Source organism: Eublepharis macularius, chromosome 18 (assembly GCF_028583425.1).
Source record: "Eublepharis macularius isolate TG4126 chromosome 18, MPM_Emac_v1.0, whole genome shotgun sequence".
Lineage (NCBI taxonomy): Eukaryota > Metazoa > Chordata > Lepidosauria > Squamata > Eublepharidae > Eublepharis > Eublepharis macularius.
This window is the reverse complement of record NC_072807.1, coordinates 26,536,083-26,550,148: the sequence shown is the minus strand read 5'-3', so window position 1 is coordinate 26,550,148 and position 14,066 is coordinate 26,536,083. Positions and strand designations below refer to the sequence as shown.

General features: G+C 43.1%; 1 protein-coding gene across 1 annotated transcript in view; it reads right to left on the bottom strand.

The window, feature by feature from the left end:
- Positions 1 to 1,487: 1,487 nt before the first annotated feature.
- Positions 1,488 to 14,066, bottom strand: part of HOMER2 (homer scaffold protein 2) — a 67,356-nt gene continuing 54,777 nt past the window's right edge. Inside the window, exons 4-9 of the mRNA XM_055002719.1 lie at positions 13,053 to 13,145; positions 12,520 to 12,659; positions 12,074 to 12,230; positions 9,929 to 10,039; positions 5,862 to 5,942; positions 1,488 to 1,885 (exon numbers count right to left, since the gene is read on the bottom strand). Coding sequence (XP_054858694.1) covers positions 1,697 to 1,885; positions 5,862 to 5,942; positions 9,929 to 10,039; positions 12,074 to 12,230; positions 12,520 to 12,659; positions 13,053 to 13,145 — 771 coding nt within the window. The 3' untranslated portion in view covers positions 1,488 to 1,696. The remainder of the gene's footprint in view (positions 1,886 to 5,861; positions 5,943 to 9,928; positions 10,040 to 12,073; positions 12,231 to 12,519; positions 12,660 to 13,052; positions 13,146 to 14,066) is intronic.

Here is a 14,066-nt window from a genome sequence, read left to right as displayed (position 1 = left end):
GGGATCTGTTGACAGTGTTCCCTTCTCCACCTTAACTCCCTTTGGACGGCCCTGTGAAAGAGAAAGGTGGGAGGCGTCTATGCAATAAGCCTCTTTGTTGTCACTCATACTCGGCTTGCAAAAAGTCACCTGGATGCAGCAGTTTATGGACCTTTGTGAAGAGCTTCCTTCAAGGCAGATCTCTTTCCAGAGGCTCAGTTCCCATGTCAGGGATTAGTATTAAAATAAGCCAGAAAGATTATAAAAGATGAGAGTTTCGGAGTATATACAGAATGCCTTCCGCTTCCCCTCTCTGTAACAATCGTTACCCCGTTTGCCAGGTCCAGGTTGGGAATTTCCTGGAGATTTTGGAGGCGGAGATTGAAGAGGGCGGGGTTTGGGGAGAGGAAGGGCCTCAGAATGGTATAATGCCATAGAGGCCACCCCCCAAAGCAGCCATTTTCTCCAGGGGAACTGATCTCTGTCACCTGAAATCAGTTGTAATTCCGGGAGATCTCCAGCCACCACCTGGAGACTGGCAACCCTAGTTCCCAGTACAAATCAGGAGTCTTTCAGGCAATCTAGATCCTTAGCACCATTCTCCGTATATGACCATGTATGACATCTGCCATCTTGCATGCCGGGTTCCATATCTTCACCTGGCTTTGGATGGGTGGCAGTAGTGGGTTTTGAGGACACTTGGATGGACTCTTAATTCTAGCACCCAGCTATAACCGCTCTACCACCTTGGCTTGCTTTTACACCTGGTCTGGCATGCAGAATTTGTGCTCACCTCCTATCTACTTCCCAGGAGCAATAAAGATGGCCACTATGCTAACTGACCCCTTTTCTTTATGCACAAACTGCCCCTGGATCCTGAGAAGAAAAAGAAAAAAGTCCAATTTCCCAACACAGCTGGCATATATATTAGGCAGACTGAAATTAAGATGAGAGGACAGGAAATTCTCATCTTTTGGGAGGGAGTCCCATCTCCATCCTATCCGAAGCGTACAGACCAACTACACAGCAGGCTGCACAGTTTAGGCACACACATATTAAACGCGGTGAATTCTACAGCAGAGGCTTCCTAGACATTCCAAGCCTATGGCCGTATTCCTTCAAATTAGGCCTCACTGATTCGTTTCTACAGCTGCTGTGGCAGTGGTCACTCGGTACTCGCCAATGGCTGTTCTGAATGCATTCTCTCCCCCCCCCTGCCCAGCCCACCGACACCCTGCAGGCAATCTCTCCTCATCTTCCCTGCTCCACAAAAAGAAGGGATAAAAAACGGCATGGGGCCCCCATAATTGAGACCAGGAAGAAGGGGAAAAAAGTGAAGTCTCCCTCCCCGTTTCTATGGTTGCATCAGCAGCAGCAGCAGCAGCTCTTAAGACGGAAAACATTTCCCTGCAAACCTAAAGTGCATATTCAATTTAAGGTACATCCAGTACTCTTTTCTGAGGCAAGAACTTCCCCCACCAGGTATATAAACCCTCAAAGGCCAGAAGAGCAAGAAACAATTTTCTATTTTCAAATCTAAACAGAAAAAAAAAGTGAACAGCAGTTTTTGAAAGGAAAAAAGGAGAGAAATGGATTATGCTTCTATATACAAATTGCATTGCAAAAAAGGATACCCCAGTTGCCTTTTGAGAGAGAGACATTTTGGGTTAAACAAACACACCCAATGTTAAACTTACAAATCCGCCCCCCCCCACCTCTAGTTGTTGATACCCAGTTTAGATAGTCCTTGTCGGAAATCGTGCAATTCGTCGATCTTTCCATCTAGTACATCTAAAAAAGTCTGTAACTCAGTCTTAAGGTTGGTTTGTCTATGCCTGCTCTCTTCCACTTCCATCCGTAGAGCTCTGACTTTCTCCTCAAGGTCTTTGTTCCTTTTCTCAGCAGCCTTAAAAAGAAAAAGTTGCAGAAAAATATTTACAAAAGCAAGTGAACAGTGCCGGTTGGATTTTAAATGCTCCCCCTCCTGCCGCCACCCCCCTCTGCATCTCTATTATTGAGCCCATGCCAAGCACACCTGCAAGCAAAATTCTGTCAGGGAACAGCCATTATTATTTTAATCTGATACTGCACAGAAGGAGATGGATTAAGTGGAAGAGACGCCCTGCATTCAATTATGTCAGTTTAGGCAGCATCTTAAAATCTGGCTGGAATTTCTACCCCCTGCTCTGCATACATTAATGTCATTGCAAGCATTGCAGACTCAGTTCCAAAAATTATCTATGGTGGTTTGGACCCCCACCCCCACCCTGGACAAAATGCAGCTGGACAAAATAGTAGCCTCAGAAATGATCAAACACACATGGTTTTAGCACTCCCCCAGCAGGTTTTTCTTTCTTAGGATTTCAGATTTTTCTGCAAACCTGGGGCTTTTCTCAGGTTTGTAGAAAGCTTTATCTGGTTTGTTGATGGTTCCAGACTCTGGATTTAAAAATTCACAGATGGGGCCATGTTGAGAATATGGAAAGAATAAAGTAAACCTCTCTAATTTAATTTATCTTGGAAAAGTTATGTCCCAGCGCCATTTTGTTATTACAACGTTCAAAGTGCCTTATAACATTCTAAGTGCCTTAAAAAACACATCGAGAGATAAAACAATACAATTAATCATGAAAGGGAGAAAGTCAGCAACAGTTAAACACATGACCCGTAAAGTGTCCCGTTTGCTGATCTTTAATGGAGTCCAGCAACCGCCGCTTGAAGCGGCTACCTCACTTGGCCTCACAGTGTGATCAGTTCTGCTCAAGGGCATGACTGTACCCTTGCCAGTTTGGCATTTTCTCTCTCCCTTTTGAGTACACAGGCAGATAATAGCTTTATCCTATCTTGTGCAGTTAGCAGCCTTGTAACTTAAAAAAACCATAACGGGAAAGAACCATAACAGGAAAGAAAGTTCTCTTGAGGCAGATGCCTTCTTTCTGCACTTGTGAACAAGTTTCTATGTTCTGACCTGAAGGGGACCCCCCCCCCCCCATCACATGAAAAATCCTTAAAACACAGATGACTTATTGGGCTAGGGTAACACCCTCGTCCCAGAGGGGGAAAGTGGGAAGAACGCTTTTTGCAGGTCCCTGCAAACACAGTGGCACGGGTTCACCCACTAGCGAGATGCTGAAAGGAATTGGAGGGAAGGTCGAACGGTTCTCAGTTGATGTGGAAACAGCGCAGGCGGCTGTCATTTGCAAGGAGATTCAAGAGCCCTTGTCACATTCTTCCTTTGAGATTACAGCTTGACAAAACAGTGCTTTGAGGAGCGAAAAGCCAGGGCTGCATCAACACTGGAATTTACTAGGTGATGCAGTGCAGCGACGGATGACAGCGAGCGCTCCGGAAACTTAAGCAAACTGAAAGAAGCCCACTTCTTCCAGCTCGAGATCAAATTAGCTGGGTGGGGAAGTCTGCAGGAGTCTGCCTTGTTCCCAATGAAGGGAGAAAGATACTTCAGGCTCAAAAACAGGAATGAGGAATTTGTGCACAGATGGACCTTCTAGAAACTGCCCTCATCAAGCAGAAATGGTACTGTGGGAAGAACACATCCCATGTGCTGCTCTCAGGGGGGGTCGAGTGATCTGCACCTGTGTCCAACACTGAATGGTGCTGCTAGATTAGACAGCATCCATTGTCTGTCTGGGTTGTGAGGACTGGTTCCAGGCCTCCTCCCATTGAGTTCGGCCTTTAGGCAAGATCCTTGTTCCTTTTACTTAGAAAAGATATAAAACAACAACAACAACAACAACAACAACAACAACAACAACAACAACAACAACAACAACCGATTTATATACCACCCTTCAGGACAACTTAATGCCCACTCAGAGCAGTTTACGAAGTGGGGCTGTGAGGTGAGTGGGGCTAAGAGAGCTCTGAGAGAGCTGTGACTCACCCAAGGTCACCCAGCTGGCTTCAAGTGGAGGAGTGGGGAATCAAACCCGGTTCTCCAGATTAGAGTCCCGCACTCTTAACCACTGCACCAAACTGGCTCTCAAACACACACACAGAGAATGAATGAATGAATGAATGAATGAATGAATGAATGAATGAATGAATGAATGAATGAATGTGCAGGCCATATTCTACTTAGCTATCCATTAAGGAATAAACCTGCTCCGACATCCCAGCATTTTAGCCAATGAGTTGAAAGGCCCTGCAGCGACGGACAAGCGCTTCAAGTTCTTGCTTTTACACCAACTTAAATTGTTTAACTCCTAAACAACTTCAGTCATATTTGCATTTAAGATTTGCTCCTTTGAACTGACCCTTGAATGAGATGGTCTTGAACGTTGGGCCGGAGGGAGGTCATCACCAATCTGCTGGCGACAGCTAGTTCTATATTTTACTACCTAAACAACCAGCGCCTGCCATCTCTGCCATAGGCTGGATGCTATGGTGAGATGGCTAGGGGCAGGGGGATGAGCTGAATCCAGACAGGACAGAGGTGATGCTGGTTGGGAAGGCTGCCAGCCAGTCTGAGGGGACTTGACTTTACCAGTGCAGGAGGGGGTCATTTTTATCACAGCTGAAATAAAAAGCCAGGAGTACGGATGGACCCTGTTCCGACCTAGATGGCCCAGGCTAGCCCGATCTCGTCAGATCTTGGAAGCGAAGTAGGGTTGGCCCTAGTTAGTACTTGGATGGCAAACCACCAAAGGGAAGTCCAGGGTTGCTGTGCAAAGGCAAGCAATGGCAAACCATCTCTGAACATCTGCTGCCTTGGAAACCCTACAGGGTTGCCATAAGTCAGCTGTGACTTAATGGCACTTTGTGCACACACATAGTTGGACCCAGTTCTTATGATGGCGACACAAAACAGCACTATGGTCAGAAGTGCTTTCTTCTACTTACATCTGGTTCACAAACTGACTCTCTGTCTAGACTCAGTCAACGTTGGCATGTTGATCTGTGCCACAGTAACCTAGGGGTTGGATTACTGCCATGTGCTGTACATGGGGCTGCCCTTGAAGACAACCCAGAAACTACAGCCTGTTCAGAATTTGGCAGCCTATCTTTTGATTATGACCAGCCACTGCCAACATATTATAGTGGTCCTGGAGCCTTTGCATGGACTATTTGCTTCTCGGCTCAATGTAAAAAGTGGTGGTCTTTAATCTTTAAAGACTTACATTGCCTGGGAGAGACATACCTGAAGGTCTTTACCTGTATGAACGCCAGTTACAATTATCATGCCAAGACATCCTTTCCTCCCTTCCTACATAAGGACTGTTTCAGGGCTTCCATAGCTACAGAATGGGCTGCCAGTGGAAATCCCTTTCCGCCTTTTTCGGGCTGTGTAAACAGTCCTGTTTAATCAAAAAGAGTCCAGTAGCACCTTTAAGACTAACCAACTTTACTGTAGCATAAGCTTTCGAGAATCACAGTTCTCTTCGTCAGATGCATGGAGGGTAAGAAGAAACTGGTCTTCTTACCCTCCATGTATCTGACGAAGAGAACTGTGATTCTCGAAAGCTTATGCTACAGTAAAGTTGGTTAGTCTTAAAGGTACTACTGGACTCTTTTCGATTTTGCTACTACAGACTAACACGGCTAACTCCTCTGGATCTGAGTCCTGTTTAAAAGAGCTTCTAGTTTACATTAGTTGAATAAATTGTCTTTAAACTATATTTATATTTCAGGCTTCTGGCTTTTATACTGATGAGGTTTATAGATGGCTGCAAAATGCCTTGGGTATGATACATATGAAGGAGGGCAGTATATAAGCATTTTTAAAAAAACAAGCAAGACCAACGATCTCTCCCTACATGGGGAAAAATATCCTTAGGCCTCCTCATCACAATCATTCTAGATACCTTCATTTTAAGATTAATTTTGGAAATGTCTGATGTATAGATAGAAATAGTTGCCCATACCTGCAATTTCTGAGACAGTGATTCACATTCTGTCATGAGCTGGGGTATGACTTCACCCTGTTTCCGAAGATCTTCCAGTTCCTAGAGAAAGTAACATGAACTATAGAAGTAAAATAATTCAACTGAGGCAACAGATTCTCTTTTTTAAAAGAACAGAAACAAACCACAAATCACAGGAAAACTTATTCTAAAAAAATTCTAAAAGGAGGCCTTAATCAAAATGATTACGGGAGGTGAAAAGCAAGGGGGAAAGTTTGTGCTGCTGGAGGATATGAGTAGTTTAATACATTAGAAAATAATTTGTTTTGAAGTTACACTGAAATCATTCTCTTGTCCCTTCCCACCCACCCCTGATTATAATGTCATCACAACCTTAGCTTAATCCAGTTTCAATAAACCAATGCAATTTTTAAAAACTTCATTAAATTATCACACACACAGTTACATCTACATATCAAAATTATGTTATGCAATGAAAAACACATTGAAGTAATAAATAGAGACTTACAGTAAAGTGACTAGCAGTGTAATCTTAAAAAGAGTTACACCCTTCTAAAACAAAGTCTATAGACATAACACTGTTTAGGATAGCACTATGAGTCCAAAAGAGAGTTTAGACACAAAATAGGAAGTTGTTGTAGATTTTCCCAGCTGTATTGCCGTGGTCTTGGCATTGTAGTTCCTGACGTTTTGCCAGCAGCTATGACTGGCATCTTCAGAGGTGTAGCACCGAAAGACAGAGATCTCTCAGTGTCAATGTGCAGAGAAGATGTTAGCAGGTAATTTATATCTACTCAGGAAGGTGGGTTTGGGCCGAGTCATCCTGTAAGAGTTTCCCAGGGTGTGGAATGCTAATGGGAAGAAGCCTCACTGTATCCTGAGGAGGTTCTTTTGCATATGGATTGGTGGTTGATATGCTAATCTTATCTGCAGGGCTATTGTAAGATGTAGAGTATTTTGTTAGTCTGGTGTTTTTCAGGACTGGAAACCACACCCTATTCATTCTTAAACTCTCTTCTTTCCTGTTGAAATTGTGCTTATGAGAGTTTAAGAGAGTTTAAGAATGAAACGTCATGAACTACAATGCCAAGACCACGGCCATACAGCCCAGAAAATCTACAACAACTAACATTCTCCGGCCGTGAAATCGTTCGACAATATAACAAAATAGGAAGACTTATTTCTGTACAAATGAGCTTTCTAATTGTTGTCCAAATCAAGTGAAATGATAGCAATGGCTAATTCCCCAATGGAGCAAATAGTGGCTTCTCAGGAATTTCAGCTCTGGAAAATGGCACATGGGGTGAGAGATTTAAGCCCCGCCCCCCCGACATGCCACGGTCCTATCAGAGTCCGGAGTTCTTCTGAGCTGGGAATTCCCAGCCTACAGACGTCAACCAGTCACGTGAGATAAGCCCTGAACCAGATAGCATGTCACCTGTCTAAAGGTGTACGGAAGGGCGTTCACTTCCCCCTGTAGCAGCCATCTGTTTGGTAGGGGAGTTCCTCTTATGCAGTGTGGGGCACACCTGTTCTGCTGCATCCAAAGCTCTCTAATTTACATCAGAAATTTCAACTTGTACAAAAGATAGCAGTCCATTTGTTAACAAGACGTGCCTAGTGAAACCTAATTACACCAGTCCTGAAGTCTCTTCACTGGCTGCTGGTTAGGTGCTGATGTTCTGAAGGACCAATTTCTCTTGATACAAACTTGTATGGCACCTGTGCTCCTGAGAACAGGGTTTCCTAGCAGTCAGTGAGTGTCCCTGCTCTTGAAAATATGATCCATCATGACCTTTTCTATTGCTTCCCCATTGCTATAGAATAGCCTCCCAGAAGGGGTAAGGTGGGTGCTTCCCCTTGAGACCTTCTTGTGAGGGTGTAAATTAAGCTATTTAAGAAAGCTTATGGGGCAGCTTGAAGGCTATAGATGTAGGCTCTGATTTTAATAGATTTTGTACCGTATTTGTTGCTGCTACTCTGCCTTGGGTCTGTTGGAAGAAAAGCAGAGTATATAAATAACCTAAATAAATAAATATCTGTCTTGCCCCTCTCTCATTACCCCCTGGGCCTTTCGGTGTTCTTCAAAGCACAAGGATCTCAAAGATGGATGCATAGACATGCAGACCCCATGCAGAGCTGGTCTTACTGATCCAAGAATAGACTATGTTTGGGTTCCTTAGCACTAATCAGGAGTTTGATAATGTCAGAACACAGCCTAAAAGCAAGCCAGGGCAGCCCTCCACAGCATGTGGAAACGAAGCCTGTAATATTCATGAGTCCATTTTCTGGCTGAGTGGGAGTCTTGAAAGTTACAAAATATGGCTCATTATGAAATGCTATTACCCGTGAAAGAAACGGGGAAGAAAGCTTGACAGTTCTCTTTGAAACATGCCGCTGAAAGGCATTCATAATGGTGCAGAAAATCCGTCACCCTCCAACTATGTCCATGCACTGACTTGAAGCTCTTATTTTAACAGGTCTGGATTGTTAAAGAGTATTAGCTATACCAGTCCTGAAAAGAGCTCTTGCATCTAGGCCGTTAGTTAGCATCCGCTCAAAACAACGTAAGAGTTTCAAGAGCAAAATCCAGTGGTGCACAAACTTGATCTCTCCCAATGGAAACTCTATGGCTGAAAGTCTTGAACAATTTCTTGTCTACAGGTAGCAGTTACTCCAAAATAAGCCTCCAGTTGCCTTTTGCTTTGGAATAGTTTTTAGCGATTTCTTAATCCATAAGTAATTGTGAATCCCTTCCTTGGCATCTATTGTCTACAGCTTTATACGTCTTCTATTCAGATTTATGATCCAATCTGATATCCAAACGGCTCGCCTTTTGATAAAAGGAATACATTTCATGCAATGGCAACAGGGTTGGACCCAAATCTGTAGGACTGGATCCGCTGGGCTCTGTTCATCAGTGAAAAAGCTCTTTGGATCTGACCCCGTGGTTTACACCCAACCCTTTGGTTCTTTGACATCCTCTCAGTCCTAGCTAGAAGTACTGAAAACAGGAGGCATGGGTGCTGATGTAGGAAGGGAGGAAGGATTCCCAGTACATTTTGTAGATGTGTAGTGGTGTTTTTGCATCAGCTTTTATTAAGCAGAGAGAACTGAGATCCAGTAGGAGACTGTGGTGTGGACTTTAAGATAACTTAACACAAAAGCTCCCAAGAGGGGTGTATAACCTGGGCACAGAGTCAGAGAGGTGAATTTGTGTGACGCAGTGTTTGGGTTAATGCACATGGTTTGCTGTTTTGCAAACACCCTATAGTGGTATTTTTTTTTTAAATTACCATCTATACCCCAATACACCATGTGATACAGATAATTAAACATCCCAGTAACTTACTAGCAGAACAGAATTATTCTCAAAGGGCCTCACAAACTCGAGAATACATTGATAATTTTTATCTAGATCCTCCTTACAGAACTATAATTCCCAAATTTTTTGAAAAGGAAGCCATTACAAATGAAACTGGGTTGGATCTGTAGTGCAGACGTGGGGTTGGATCTAGACTAAATTGGCAATTTTCACATATTCCTCCTTCCTGCTGCAGACCCCTTCACGGTCCCCTACCCCCCACGAGCAGCATTTCGTGAGGATCAATGAACTACAGTTGAAGGCAAGCGAAAGAAAAATTCCATTCTACCACCAGAAAATTCAGTCTGGATCCAACCCATTCTCTCCTTGCTACTCATTCTGCAGTCTCTTCCTTTCCTACAGTGGTACAAGTCAATTGTCCCATCAAGGCTCACACTGCTCATTTTGGAAAATGAGATAACTGTTCCACCCAACTTCTAATAAGCCTCTGTTGCTGCATTTAAAAAAAAAACTGGATTGCAACTTAGATTAAAAGTGCACATAGCATAGATGTCTAATGGCATTCATTGTTTGCAAAAAATTATTCAAGCACATTAATCAAATTAAGTGTCAGAAGCCGACAGATCTACTTGAACAATCTATATTAATGTGAGTAGCAGGAAAGGCAGCTATTTCTCCAAAGAAGCTAAGGATAAGTCTGTCACTTGAGAGCAGTTTCACCACCAGGCTTTATTTTACATACCAGCTCCTTGTCTTGAAGTTCTGTTTCCAGCTCCTGGAGACGTCTGCTGAGCTGCACATTGCGCTCTTTCTCCTTATCTATCTCGTTGCACTGCTCTTCCAGCTCCTCGATCTTCAAAGGGAAGCAAAAATATAGGCAATCTAGGTTTCCCACTCTATTAGAGAGTCAGTCTTGAGATCTACTAACTTTTTACTTTAATGCACGCATTATAATCGAGAGTCAGTGTGGTGCACTGATTAGTGTGTCAGACTAGGATCTTTGAGGTCCAGGTTTGAATCCCTGTTCTGCCATGAAAGCTCGCCGGGTGACCTTGGGTCAGCCACAAACTCTCAGCCTAACCTACCTCACAGGGATGTTGTGGAGAGGAGAATTATGTAAGCGGCTTTAGGTTTCCCTTGGGGAGAAAGGTGGGGTATAAATGAAGTAAATAAATAAATCTGCTAAATTCTGTGTTCGTGACAGAGGTGAGCTTAAGCCCTGAAACCTCCCTCCCCAATTCTTCCTGCTCAGAGGGAGCACTGCATCAAGCTAGGCTAAAGTGGCTGAGCTTGGTTCCCATAAAGGTGCCGCAGTTAGGGTTGCCAACTCTTGCCAAAACCCTATTTTGGTCAAAATATATTGAAATCAACAGATGATTGATACTTACCTGAAAGGGACATTGTGATAATTGATTAGTAATGTGATTTCTCCACAGGCTCTGGTTGTGATATGAACAAACCATTGCTCAATTGTAGTAGAAGGATATTATATTATTACATATGTTTTGACCAAAATATTGCTACACTTGGTTTGACCTATAAATTGTATTTATTTATACTGAGACAATCTTCATTATTGTATTAGTGGTCTCTTAGGAATTTCCTCCTTTGTTCAGTGCCCACCTGGAGGATGGCAACCCCAGCTGCAGTGCCAAAGGCCTTAATCTGCCATGCACGGAACTGGCAAAATGATGGGATAATAGCCATGTGTGCTAGCGTCTGCTCTGGCATCGCCTCCTCTCCATTCAAGGAACAGTGATTCATAACACAGGAGTGGGCTCTCCGAAGAAGATTCTTCTTACACTTACTCTTAAAATAATCCTTTTTGAGGTATGCTCTTCAAGTGTACCTTTAATATTAATTCATGGTTTTTCCCAGAAGTGCGGGAACACTGCATTTGGTGGAAAAATAGGTACGTGGCTACACTGGTGCCAAACCAACCTGAGCTTTCCGGAAAAACAGGCTCGTCTGCTCTCAACTATTCCCACCAGTATTTGCAGAAAGAGAATTCCACGGCTGTCAGCAGACCTCTGCCAGGAACGTGTGGGCCAATTAAAAGCCTTTGATAGATTGCACCATATTATTTCAGTGACAGTACAAACTACTATTCTTGGATTGCAGTTTTTTTAAAAAGAGAGAGAGAAGTCTAAATTTACACCTCTCTGCAGTTCTCCTCTCTCTGCCATTTATGTACAGCCGATCCATGGGGAAAAGAGACATGTTTCTCTGTATTGGGCAGGTGACATTGCTGTCTGATTTGTACCCTCCTAACTGTTCTGACATTATCACAATATAAGGTAATCCCAATTTTGGATCCACTGAGCAGCAATACGGTTGATAACTCGAGGGAAAGGGCTTTTGGAAATTACAATAATCATGGTAAAATAAGGATGCGTTAAATGGATCACCACAGATGCTCAACAAATGGGTTTTCCTCCTTCCCTCCCTTTTGGTTCAGGGATATGTTGCACAGAGCTGATGGTGTGATTCTTCATCACATACAAAGCCAGGAGGGAAGAGGATATTCGCTTGGAGCCCACCATCGTGGCTCCTGCATTCGATTATTTGTGTAATACTAATTACTAGCAATTACCACAGGAAGAAGCACCAGAAAATAGTTTCTATACTGCCTCAGTACAGTATACTGCTTCAGGGGCCTCAAGTACACCCTGTGTTTATTGAGGGCATAAGTTTTGGAGAGGTCAAAGTGACCCGTACATGGACTGTGGAGAGGACAAACAACCATTTTTTCCCCTCTGTGGTACTCTCTTGCTTGGATCTCAGAAATCCAGCCAACAGTCAGAGTATTAACTGACATATTTTCTTACTAATTGGGACAGAGGAGGGCAGCAATTTGCTGATGCTTTCAATTACATTCATCTGATACCTTGCTCCGAAGTTGATCATTTTCTTCTTTGCAAATGGAAAACTGGTTTTTCCAGTGTTCGATGCTGGCAGCAGATTCCTGGAGTGCAGAAGTCAGCCGGGCATTGCTCTCCCGAAGAGTCTGCAGTTCTGTTTCCCACTTCTTTACATTGGAGGAACTAAACAAACAAACATACAAACCCCACGTTCTCAGCACTAGCTTGACCGTGGTTTTTCTCTACACACCTTTCACCAAATAAAAGAGGAAAGCATGTTGCCTAGAATATTCCACAGATGGACATATTAAGCCAAAATTTTGTAACAAGGGACCATTAGATATGACCATGTTATAAGCAAACGGGGGGGAATGCAGGTTTTAAATAAACCTAAACCTGGACTAGGGGGGTTAGATTAAGGACTATGCCAAGTCAACAAAGTAGCTCCACGACCCAGGTAATCCAGCTTCACCTTTGAGCTAGTGCAAGTTTCAGCTTGTCATTCTCTGTTTTCAGTTGTGCATCTGAAGGAGTACCGTGTGATGCCTTCTCATCGTCTGTCCCATTCACACTGGATGCCCGAGTAGAACATGGAGTTTCACGGCCAGATTCCTGCACAACACAGATCATAAAACAGAGAAGATTAAAAGGCACCCAAGGAAAAATAATTCTGATTGAAATTCTATGTATGTGGGTTTGAGTTTCCTCATTACAAAGTGTAGTAGTAAAGTTCTGAAACAGTTTTTACCATTCACATCCGTTGTGTTTAGCAGTGCATATACTCACAAAAATTCTGCACTACCAAATACCATACAAAGGCCATAATCTCTTGAAAGAAAAACAGAAAAAACGTTTATAAAATTTCTTTGTTAACTCTCACCTGAAATTAACCTTGATCAGTTTTTTTCAATGTTTTTAAGCGTCTTGCCAGAACCTGTTCAGTAAATTAAGAGTTGCAGATCTGTTTCCTGCAATATATACAACAATTTAGAATAAGTCCTTTACCTGGGAATGGTTGCTGGAGGTCTCAGTTTTTTCTTGTGATCGGTCTCGGGCTAGCCGGGCAGCTTCTTTGACTTCTTGAAATTTCTCTGCAAACTGAACACGTACATGGCAAAGCATGACATTCGTTTCATCCCAAACTGATAGCTTACTCCATCTTAAATTACCCTACATGATTATTAAAGTGTAGAAAGAGTAAATAACTTCTGGTATCTTTAAGGGCATTCAGGAATTGGGGTGGAGAGCAGGAGTACTCTTTCTAAATAGTAACAACGACATCAAGCTATATGGGAATGCTCATTGTATTTAGTGGCAAATTTTCACACAAGAAGTATAAAATATAACATTAAAAAAGGAGAGAGAGGAGCTGTACCAAGTTGGATGCAGAGAGGACCAGATTTTACCCCTGGAGACTCAGCCCCTGAATCAGAACTTGATTTGTGCTGAAACATGCATATAAACATACAAAGATTCCTTAAACTAAGATGGACCACTGCTTCATCTAGCTCAGTACTACTGTGGCTGACGCTCTAGGAACTCAGGCAGAGAGGTATCTCCTATTCCTACTACCAAAGATCCATGAACAGGAGATATTAGGGACTGAATCTGGGACCTTCCACATGAAAAGTGAGTACTCTACCTAGAGCTGTCAATTCAGGTTGGGAAATTCCTGGAGATTTGAGGGTGGGAAGGACCTTAGTGGGGTATAATGCCATACAGTCCACCCTCCAAGGCAGGCATTTCCTCCAGGGGAACGGATCTCTTTAGTTCAGAGATCAGCTGTAATTCTGGGAGATCTCCATGCCCCTCCTGGAAGTTGACAACTTGAGCTCTATCACTAAGCTACCTCCCAAGAGATCCCCCCCCCTTTCATTCCACAGCTTTGCATTGGGCTAATTCTAATCATTTCAGAGTCAAAAGGTAGGGAAATAACTTTTCAATTTCAGATAACATGGGAACTCTTGCCAAAAAGTTGCTCCGTTCCTCACTTAACCTTCTTCCTTTTTGTAGTGCTCA